At 40.6% G+C, this 11,893-nt stretch overlaps 1 protein-coding gene across 1 annotated transcript; it reads right to left on the bottom strand.

Moving 5' to 3' along the window:
- Positions 1–569: 569 nt before the first annotated feature.
- Positions 570–5,251, bottom strand: LOC149106766 (uncharacterized). Its single transcript, XM_089297381.1, has 3 exons — positions 4,916–5,251; positions 702–1,297; positions 570–586 (listed from the first exon to the last, which is right to left on the bottom strand). The coding sequence occupies exons 1-3, from the start codon at positions 4,927–4,929 to the stop codon at positions 570–572; spliced, it is 627 nt and encodes a 208-aa protein (XP_089153507.1). The 5' UTR covers positions 4,930–5,251.
- Between the last annotated feature and the right edge of the window lie 6,642 nt (positions 5,252–11,893).

Genomic DNA, 11,893 nt, shown 5'->3' with positions numbered 1-11,893 from the left:
AATTATTTCGTATTTCGAACGACGCTCATTTAAACTCAGGTGGGAGACTGTTATTGGAATTGTACTGTGTTATAGTCACCAAGCATGTTGCCTTCTTCACTATTTGTGCAAAATTAACATTGGCATTCACATTTACCAGTTTACCTTTGAACTTTTACACTTCGGTTTCCGGATGTGGTTGTGGTTTGGGATTTGAACAAAAATATTGGCGGATCGACGGATTTGGCGAAAAAAAGGCACGGATCGGGATTTGCATACCCCTATTCACCCCCCTCCTCTTCGTGTTATTGCTCGGATTTCTCTTACTGCGCGCAGAACAATAAGGTCAAGAAGCGGACGGATGATAAAGACATGTAACAGGGCTGTGCTTGGGCGTATACGTAAGTTCGTAACAAAAAATGTCATTTTGTTCCGGTAAAACGTGAAAAGTCGATTTTATTTCCCGTGAATTTTGATAGGACCAATTTATTTTTCCGTGAAACGTGATCTTGAGCTCCCTTCCCCCGCCCCCCTTTACCACCCTCGTGACTTGTTGCAGGTCAACTAGTTGGCGAGTAGCTAAGTAACAATTAAGCCACCCATAAAACTAAAGGTAAAGTGGTTAAGTGATCCTATCTTAATGCATCTTAAAGGAAAGTACTTCTTCATTGTAATGTTTAGAGAAAAAAAAAACCAGGTTACTGTGTAAATCTGAAACATACCTTTTGACTCCCAGTCTTTCAATTCTGCTAAAAGATTTCCCTCGTTGGCAGGTGGCAAACCCAGGGCTTTAACTAGCCTTTCCATCTCTTTAAACCTCTGTTGATATTTCACCGGATACCAGTCATTGAATTGACAGTGAGCCCAGGAATTTCTAGCTTTTCTTACATTACCAGCCGCACTCTGTACAACTAGAGAGAAGACTGGAACTTTACCAAGCAGGATGAGCGCAGCAGATGCATCACAGTGTTCATCAAAGGCGTTAAACTTGGCCATGTGGTTCTCTACATAGAGCTTGGCAAAGTCAACATGTGATGTCACACGGCAGTCAAACAAAGAGTAATTAAACCTTCCACCTGGCAGCCTGGACAATGCACTGTTACCATTGATGTTCTCATATTTTAAGATTGTTAGCCAATTCTTAAGTCGCCCAGCTGAGCTCTGAGTGTGAATATTGTGGCTTTTCTTAAGATCGCCATACTCCGTCTGAACTTCTCGTTCAACAAAGGAACGTATTTGGGTAACCAGGACTTTGTTGAGTGCAATTCCAAAGACCAACCATCTTTTCTGGTCGTCTGTAACACCGTGTAAAGTGTACCTAGAAAACAGTTCCAAGAATTTAATTTTATAGCTTAATTAAAAGTTCTATTAACACCGTAGTTCAAAACAAAAACTTAAAAACTGCTGGGGAAATATGCAATTGGGATCTTCTTGAATCACTGCATCTTTGCTAACAGGGCCTGATTCATAGCTTAAATTGTCTCAATATTAAAAACATTTTTATAGCTATTTTAAACATGCACATGACAACTAAAGTACAAAACAGGTGAGAAGGACCGACACTTAAATCTACTCGAATAACTAAAAAATATGGAGAGCCAGTTTTGGAGCCACAGTGACTAGCCCATACTGACAATATTAATTATCGCAATTATATGTGGATTTGTATTGTTTTATTACCACTATATTGATAACTGAAAGGACAATAATCAGCTATTAATCAGTAAAATGTCACATCCTCGGTAAAAGAAAGAAACAAAGACGTACTCGTGTGTGTGGGGAGGGGGGTGGGGAGGGGGGTGGGGGGGGGGAAGGGGGTACTAAAGTAGTTTTCTAACAAACCAACAATCCCAAGAAGCTCCAGGGAGTCTAAGCATTAAGGATTTGAATTCAGAAGCCTCTAGATTAGTTTAAAAGTTTGTGTTGGAGCCTAGTGGCCCATCACGCCAGCGTTTATCGCCAGTTTTCTCAACATGATGGGACTAGGAGAATTTCTACTCCCTCAACAGCAAGGCTTCAACTCCCAACAAAGTCCCTTGTAGAGAGTTGTATGGTCTCAAAAGCCAGGCAATATTATAACAACCATTGCATCATTCACAACAGCTGGCACCTCTGCAAAGTTGAACTCAGCTTAACTTCGCAAGCTTGCTGGCAGTCATAACCTGGGACAGATTATGATGCTGGCATCAAATATCCTCATATAGTGTGACAGTGTCCTGAGGGTCATGCTGGCAGCTTAATAGCTCAGACAGACATGGCAGCGGCATGTACAGACCAGCCTGAGAATAAATAGGTAGTGGCAGAAACTGGCGAGCAAAAATTTAGTGAAGCCTGCCAGAATCACAACAAGACTATTGGAACTGTCCAGCATGATCATTGAGGGCTTGCCTGCCAAAGGAACACATAGGTGTACGAGGAGAGCGAGAGTTGTAGACATGATATGTATGGTAACTACAATGCGGGCTAAACGTTTTGGAACAGTGAACGTGATACGAGTAAAATTCTCTCCAATTCCCCCCTTCCCCCCAACAATGTTGAACTGGGAGCATTGAACAGACATTAGCCAGGCAAAATTATTGTCAATGTTCGCTAAGAGCTTTCCAACATTGCCTGGGGAAGGGTGGGGGTGAGGGGGTTAAGGTGAATCCAGGGTCATAATAATGATGGCGAGAGTAAAACGCATCAATTTGAAAGGATTCCTGGAACTGTCCCAAGGACATCTGTCCTCCATTGTAACAAGCTAATCAAAGCAGGGTTAAGTTCAAGTGTGACAGCCTCAGTAGGGTGTGCACCCTGGTAAAAATCCTCTTAAGATTCTATAGGATTATATGAACTGCACAGGACCCGGTGAAGATCCTGTACAATCCTGTACAACAGGAACTTGAAGGATCTTATATACTCAAAAATCTTTGGGGATCTCAATGAATGTCCCAAAAGATCAGCTAGAGTCCCATCAAGATGTACAAAGATCCTAGCATAGATCTTCAAATATCTCTAAAAGATTTTTACCTGGGAGGGACACTTGCAAAGCAGCAGTTGAAAAAAGGCATGTTAAGTGGTCAGCACTTGTGTCCACAGAACCCCTAAAAATTAGCTTGCTTCTGCATGCAATGCTATCACCTCTTGCCAACCCAATGTGGCAAATCAGGACCTCTGGAACACATCATTGCTAGAGGTGAGTCGCATTGGAAACAATGCATAACCAGGTGTTAGAGGCTCTTGACAATGTTTTTGAAGGTGGGGATTTAGTTTACGAGTAGACGTGAAACATTCAAGTTGGCGACTCTAGTGTAAGTCGCAATAACTGGACAGGTGTCCATACTCCCCAGTGGTGTTAACCCACCGTGTTGTAGCCACTCTACATTGTTATCTGCTGCTACGGGGTGATGGGTTACTGACAGTTCTATTGGCCAATCGTTTTGTTTCATGGGAGGGTTTTAAGAAATAGACACAAGAGAAGGTGGCTCAGTATTGTAGACTTCAAGAGTAGGCATGTTGACCAAAGGTACCTGGCTGATATACGTGGGTAAATGTTTGGTTGGAATTGGGAGTTCTGGCTTAATACATTACAGGTCTGAGCAAGTTCATTTTACTAATGCTGGTGTAGCCCCTGGTCAAGCAGCACGTGTAAACAACTCTTTGAGGGTTAGGCCCTGAAAGTGGGTATGGCTACCTGAAAGAGGTTATGAGGGCACCAAGCAGAGTTTCCTTAACACACTGCTTGGTGCCCTCATAACCTCTTTCAAATCACTTCTATACTAGTAGTAATCAAAGATTATGAGAGTACGCTCGACGCCGTCACTTTAATATATATATACCTCCAATGATTTCACTACCCGACTTTTAACCTCCCTCTATTGCTAAAATCAACGTTTTTCATCGGCATCCGAGGTTTTACAAAGAGATATATCATGTCCATTCCATTTTAAGAGGTCCCCTGTACAAACTACGATTTGTTGGTACGTTGCGTGACAGCGCCAGTTTCCGTAGATAGAACTAAAATATTTACATTTATAGCCTTCAGATTTCGTGTTAAGTATTCTCACATTAACTGGTAATGTTTAAGCGTAAAAGCTAATTCAATTAGCTTTTACGCTTAAACATTACATTAATGTATGTAAATTATACTTTTACAAAGTTTGTAAAAGTATAATTTACATACATTATTCTAAGCTGGAAGCAAAATATAAGCAGGCATTTGTAATCCTGTGCTCTTTTATCGTCAGTGTAAACAAACTCCGTGCGACTGATTCGAGTTTTTCCCCTGATGAATATAGTAGAGAGTATTTACATAATTTGCCGTTCCTTGGTTCAGGCTCACTCTTAGCTTATGCATGTTGCCTTCAGAGTACTTTTCCGCCGATTCCAAACAATATTCAACCGGATAAAGACTGAGCTACATATTTCTGTCGCGACTGGAACTAATCAACAAATGCAATCAAAATATAGCTGTTCTCACAGTTAACATCCTGAAAGCCATGGCGATCGATTTAAAGTCATGTTCGTTCCGATGTAAAATAAACAAGGACAATTCCCTCAGATTTCGATAAATGCTGCCGTCGACGGGAATCCAACGCTGAGAGCACAAAACAGCGAAGCCTACAGCGCCTGAATGAATAGGAAAGATTCAGCGCAAAGACGAGCTCACATGGCCTGCTCACATACTTGCCACATGTCTTGTCACGTGCCTTGGTAACGGTACCAGTTTACTAGCCGCGACATGCCCCTGCAAACATCTAGCGGGGTGGTCATTTTGGTGTCCTTACAGGAACGTGGATTTTTTCTGCATATAACCGTGCACAGGTAGACCAACTCAATAAAGCCACAGGTCAAAAACTTGCGTTCTCCGAACGCAATTATTCCCTATCATATTTTTAAGCCACAATTTTCAGCCCGTTTTGATAGAGAAAACAAGTGCTTATTGAGATGAACTTACCCTCCTGTTGCCATTGATTCCTCAAATCATGACCAGTGAGTCACAATCTTAACAGTTGCTCTATTACATGCACAAGCTGCAATCAAACAAAAAATGAAAAATATTTCCTTAACATCCCTTAATAACAGACCTAGCCAGTGGATCCCACTGAGGTAAGCTATTTTGCTAAGCTCAGAGCTTTATCCTCTAAAAGGGATTTTTACCTTAAGGTGATTCCTCAGAAATAAAAGTTGTCGAACAATGTTTTTGAAATTTTCCCTGAATGTTTCCTACCATGCACTGTTTCAAAAAATAGACTAAAAAGGTTTTGTCACCATGTCTGCTTAAGAGATACGATGGGCCAATCGTACCCAAAGTATGCCTTATCGTGTGCATTATTTCATCAGTTCATGTAACATTTTACAGTGCACGGTGGAAAGTCTTGAGCATGTACAACAATGTAATATATAATTTACGGCACAATCACAGAATCCTAGAGTAACAACTTTGTGAACGCTTTTAGCTTTATCTTTTCTTCCTTCCAAGCGCTTTTTGTTTTTGCTTTTTTCATTTTTAACTTAAAGAAAACTTGAACGCCAAATTAACATTATGTAAAAACGAAAATACGTCAACAAGGAAAATTATCGCAAGTAATAAGCCTGAAAAATTTCTTTAACTCGAGTCAGGGAGTGTGTTCAAAGATTATGATGTTCACCGTGTGCAAACTCTTGAAGAAAGGTTGGAAGACCTGGACAGCCTTTCCCTAAACTTCTGGCTTACAAAGTTCGGCCAGGAAGTGGCTAATAAGACGGGTGGTCGCTATCCACCTCGTTCATTGAAAAGTTAACTGCAAAGAATGTACTGTAATCCTGGAAGTTAATAAACATTTGTTCAAGTACTGTATTCTTTTGCAAATTGATTTCCAAGCACACGTGTTTGGATATCCTAACACGTGTGTTTGGATATCCAAACACGTGTGTTTGTACATCTAATCACGTGTGTTTGAATCTGTTCTTTACCGGGTATCAAGGGGCACATCCATGTGACCCGAATGAGGCCACACAATCGGTTAATTGCCTCATGCATTATTAATGAGTTTGAGAACATGTAATAATACTCAACTTGAGCACCTTATAATGATTAATGAAGGGATTTAAACCCTGTGATTGGATTGAGTGTATTATTTTACCCTCTTAAGTAAAATTTAAACCTCCATGGCCAGTTCCAATTTCTTCCTGATGGAGTGTACTAGCTGCAGAAAAGAGAATTGCTGAGCCTGCAGGCAGGAAACTACCTAGGATATGCATATACAGCTGTTTCAAGAAAGGCTGTTGAAATAAAGCGTAAGGGTGGACATGACAAACCCGAAAGTTACGGTGTGTTGAAGTAGATAGCTGTTGCGCGTGCTGAATACTTAATCAGATGTGAAAATTAATGGCAAACATAATTTCTTCTGTTTTCTTTTTTCCTCAGACTTTCGGAAGCAAGGTTTTTTTGCCACAATGAATTATTTGAAGAATTTTCAACTAAAAGTCATGTAACAGTATATGAAGGAAAAGCTACAGAAATAATGGTCTTATGAGTTAAATATCTGATGTATTCTTGCTGATACTTCACATGCGAAAATACAAATTTGTAGTAAGATCTTCTCTGCACCAATATGCAAAATTACAAAGAATACCCAGACTATCATTCGGTCTTGTGGCGTAGGCTTGACGTCTCCATACACACATACATACATAGAGCCTAGGACGAAGTGAAGATGGCGGACGTGCTTTTTTGTGCACCGCCCATTCCTGCTTAAAAACGAGCCCGGCGATGACAAATAAACTCGAACCATGAACAGTAAAGTGACCGTAGAGGACACAAACACTCGTACCAAGAAAGATAATCCAAAGAAGAGGATTAGACCAGAGCGAAGCTCGCAAACCAATGACGAAGAAAAACAACAACAAGCCGCCGTCAAGCTGTGCTTCGACAAACTCAAACTTATCGAAGAAAAATTGGACAAAGTCCTCCTCATACTTCTCGAGTTCAACCACCTTAAAGCAAGAGTTGCGAAACTTGAAGAGGAAAAACAGAGCATGGAAGAATGTCTTCAATTCATGAAGGGAGACATAAATGAGTTAAGAACGAAAGTCGAGTCGACTACTGGTAGCTTGCAAGAAGCAAACAAACAGCTAGAAAAGTTCAGCGAGCTCGAACGCCGTCAAATAAATCAGGAATCTTATAACTGACGCAACAACATTAAATTCTTTGAAATAAAAGATTCGGATAAAGAATCCGAGGAAGACACCGAAGAAACACAGAAAAATTTCTTAACTGAAGAGTGAAGATAAGTCAAGAAGATGTATAGATCAGATGCAACTTCAGAATACCCGGCCACTTTATTTACATGTGCCGGTGTGCTTTGAAGAACGAGATATATAACAATAGTTGCTATTCTTATTCAATGAGATGCTAATAAGTGGCTGGGCATTCTGGAGTTTAGCTGATCAGATTCAGTTTGAACGACTGCACTGAATACCAACAAGACAGCTTGCCGTGAGGAAGCCGTACCCAAGACCCATCATAGCGAATTCGAAGTGTCATTCTATAAGGACAAGGAATTCATCAAATCTCATATAAAGGACATTCTCAAAGGTTCCAAATACGGTGTGGCCGACGACATCCTTCGAGAAGTCGATGAAATTAGGAAAGATCTTCAATCTGTGCTAAGGAAAGCCCGACGCGAACAAAAAACTGCATTCTTCAACGTGGAGAAACTGTTGATTAACGGCGCCCTTTATCGTGGTTTCCAATTTACGGTCGCCTCATGGATCGTGATTATTCTACAATTTCATATAGTGGTACTCATGGCCGAGCCCACTCAGGTACTTTTGCTTTTTCTTTCCAGACAGGAAAGTTTGCCAACTGATAGTTTCAGGTCTGATAGCTTACATGTACTATTTTTGTAGTGTAGCTTTGATGTGTTATTCGGTTTCTGTTTTGTGTTCTACGCAATATTATCCTCTACCGTCATGCCTGATTTTAGTCGGCTTTTACGGCTTCACTATGCACGCAACGTGCACGTCTCACTTGCGATATCCTCCAGCAGTTAACCTTTTTTGACATAATTACTAGTAGTAATCAGAGATTATGAGAGTGCGTTCGACGCTCTCACTTTAATATATAATTATATATCGTAAATAAATGATTTCGCTAGCTGACTTTCAACCTTTGTCTATTGCTAAAATCAACATTTTTCAGCAGCAACCGAGGTTTTGCAGTCAGATATGAATAGTGTCAAAGTCCATGCTAGTGAAGAGGTCACGATTTGTTGACACGTTGCGTGACGCTGCCAGTTTCTGTAGTCTCCCAAGTTTCATAGAATATTTAAATTACGTACATTATTCTAAACTAGCATCTGCAGTCGCGTGCTCGTTTCGCGACTAATTCGAGTATTTCCCCTGATGAATAAAGTAGTCTTATGGATCTTGCCTTCAGAGTACTTTTCCACCGATTCCAAACAATAAAATTTCGACCGGATAAAGACTGACCTATCTGTCGCGACTGCAACTAATCAACAAATGCAATCAAAATGTAGCTGTTTCCCACGGTTTATCATCCCAAAGCCAAGTCGTGTTAATAAACAAGGACAATTCCCTCAGATTGTGATAAATGCTGCCGTCGAAGCGTTTAAATTCGCCAAAATCTAACGCTGAGAGCACATAATAGCGAGGCGTACGGCGACTGAATGGAAAGAAGTCAAAAAGAGATCCATCGGAAAGACGAGCTCACGTGGCCTGCTCACATACTCACATGTTCGACACATGTCTTAGCATTAAACGGTACCAGTTTGCTGGCCGTGACATGCCCCTGCAAAAATCAAGCGGGGTGGCCATTTTGGTGTCCTTACAGGAATGTGGTATTTTTCGGCCTAGAACCGTGCACAGGGAGACCAACTCTGAAAAGCTACAGGTAAAATTAGGTTTGCGTTCCACTTCGTCGAACGCAATTAGGTGAAACACAGCACCGCTTATTTACGCTGTCGCTCGCCAGTCTAAATATTTCAAATGCGGCGATGCTGCATTCTTTCTATTTCGCTTTAGAAAACAGTCCTAAGCAAATGCGCGCGCTGATTGGGTAAAAAAATCGTGTTTCTATAACTCGATAGAAACACAGAACTAGCACACGCTGTTGACGTAATGGTGGCGCGAGCAAAGAGAATTTACATTTTGATAATCAAAGTTAACAAGTTGTTTTCCTTTTTTTCGTCGCGGTGTTTTCTAAAAGAAATAGAAAACATGTTCGCCGTGTTTCTATCGAGTTATAGAAACACAAGTGAAAGTTTGGGAGAACACGAAAAAGCTGTGGAAACATTCGCCTGCGGCTCGTGCTCCCACAGCATTTCTCGTTCTCCCAGACTTCCACTCGTGTTTCTATAACTCGACAGACACACGGTACATGTTTTCTATTTCCTAAGTATCAAATCTGCGAACTGAAAAGGTAATACGCTTTTTCTGTAAGTTAGTTTTACCACATGGAGCTTAAAATATTGTCCTTGAATGTCAGAGGGTTGAACAAGACTACCAAACGACGGCAGTTGTTTAGACGGATACATCAACAAAATTTAGATGTTACTTTCCTTCAAGAAACATACTCGTCCCCCCAAACTATTAAGTTCTGGGAAGCTGAATGGGGTGGTAAAATTGTTGAAAGTCATGGTTCTAATCACAGCCGTGGTGTAAAGATCCTTTTTAAGCCCAAGATCAGTGTGTCCATCGAAAAAATTATCCGTGATAACAACGGGAGATATTTTTCAAGCGAAGTATTTCTAGACGACGAAAATAGGATCAGACGTAACAAATTCATTTCCTTAGAGACTTGTCCTACTCCGTGCTTAACAGTTATGCAAACGATACATTAGTACTGGGTGGTGACTTCAATTGTGCCTTAACTAAGCTTGATAAGCGAGAGGGGCCGATCGATCGAACTTAAAAAACTGGTTATTGAAGAAATCAACAATCTGATAATTGCTCATGATCTTATTGATACCTGGAGAGCAAAAAGATTCAGTGTAGATTGGATTATCTTATGATCTCAAAGGACATACGATCTTCACTAAAAAATGTTAAAATAATACCAATGTTTTTTCTGATCATTCCGCATTGGGTTTGTCTTTATCCTCTGAAGAAAAACAAGATCAGCGGGGTCCAGGTTTTTGGAAATTCACTAATTCACTGTTAACTGACAACAGGAGCCATAATCAGGGACGGAGACCGTAAGCGCGCGCCATTTCAAGTATTGGGGTTGTCCCCATGATATGGGACAATAATTCTATTTTTAGAACAAATTGCACCCTGCCTGCGGCACACGCGCGTACATGCTGCGAGGATTTCTGCGGATGTCGCGCGGGGGAAATGGCGTCCGAAATTCCCGAAATATTTCATGTTTTTGGCCCACAACTCAACGCGTTTACGTCTGTTGGAATTTTGCTCAATCAAGTATTTTCGTCGTAAGCTGCTCCAGTTTGAGTGAAAGACCGTGTAAGACCGTGTCGAATTTGGGTACGTTCCGCTTTAAGCTCACATATATCGCTGACCAAGTTGTGTTCCGACGGATGCTTCTTTTACATGAGCTGTACATTACTCCACTTTAAATTTCGAATATGTTGAAGATTAACAGCTTTTCCATTACACAGCAAAAAAACTAGCTGGATATATTTAGATATAGCAGAGCTTCAGGACTTCATGGTTTCCTAGCTCCTCTTACCACACGCTTGCGAGGAATTTGCCAGTCTATCCTGACCGAAAAGTAAAACAAAATAATTGCTAGTTTGAGTTTCGCCTGAATCGTAAGCAACGCTTGATGTTTCATCAAGGCCCAATAACTTTACGTCCGTAGATACTGCTCAGTTTTATTTGTGTAAATATCCAGTAAGTTCTCTGTTGTCGATGGATGAGGGCGCCCGCCGATGCGTGTTTTGTACAGTCAGTAAACATGCCAAATTGGACTTCCGCCGCGCCGCACTTTCGTGTGAAAGCGTACATCGAACTCAAACAATAACTCTATAGTTTTTAAATATGTTTAAGATTGATAAATGTTTGAGAACATAGTAAAAGCTAAGCTGGAAATATTTGAATAAAGCAGAAATAATCAGCAAAGTTACAATGACGCTTTCTTTAAACAACTTCGAATAACGATTTCGATTTTGTTGATCGAGTTATAACTCCTTGTCTATTTTCATTTTCGCAGTGTAAAACTTTACTATGCTTATGTTGAAGAAACACACATGATGTTAGTAGCCTTTTTTGCGTTCGTGAAATTTGTTGCAGCATCTCAGCACAAAAGATAACGAAAGAAATCTTTGTCAAGATTTGTTGACAATTGAAAACACCGACTCGGACTTGAAAGTGCGCGAGCTGCACTATGCAAATGAGCTAATTGTACGCGTCAGACTTTCCTTTCAAATATCATCAAGTAAAAGATAAAGGGCTCCTCCGGGAAATGATCAAAATGAAAATAAGAGCGGCCACCATTCTTTTCTCTAAAAGAAAAGCTAAGGAAAATCGCGACGAGGAGAGAAAGTTATCGGAAAAATTCAATCGCCTGCAAGAGCAAATCCGATCAATATTTAACGAAGCGACAAAAGCTGAAATAGACCGTGTGAAAAGCAAACTTGCGAAAGTAGGTGCCAAAAAAACCCAAGGAACAACAGTCCGAGGCAGAGCGCGATGGTACGAATTTGGTGAAAAGCCGGAATAATAAGTACTTTCTCAATTTGGAGAAAGGAAACCACAACAAGAAACATATAACTTCAGTAATAAACGAAGACGGCTCTGTTCTACGTAACGCTGAAACAAATACTGGAGGAGAAAGAGATCTTTTTTAAGAATATATACAAATCTAAAAATATCTCACTTGAAACAAATAACTCCAAACACTTCTTTGACTCACCAGACCTTAAAACCTTGAACAATGAAGAAGCATAGCGCTGCGAACGCTTGTTAACAATAA

Source organism: Orbicella faveolata, unplaced genomic scaffold (genome assembly GCF_042242905.1).
Source record: "Orbicella faveolata isolate gen_17 unplaced genomic scaffold, um_ofav_v1 contig_3, whole genome shotgun sequence".
Taxonomy (NCBI): Eukaryota; Metazoa; Cnidaria; class Anthozoa; order Scleractinia; family Merulinidae; genus Orbicella; species Orbicella faveolata.
Note: the sequence above shows the minus strand (reverse complement) of the source record. Positions and strands in the feature narration are given on the sequence as shown.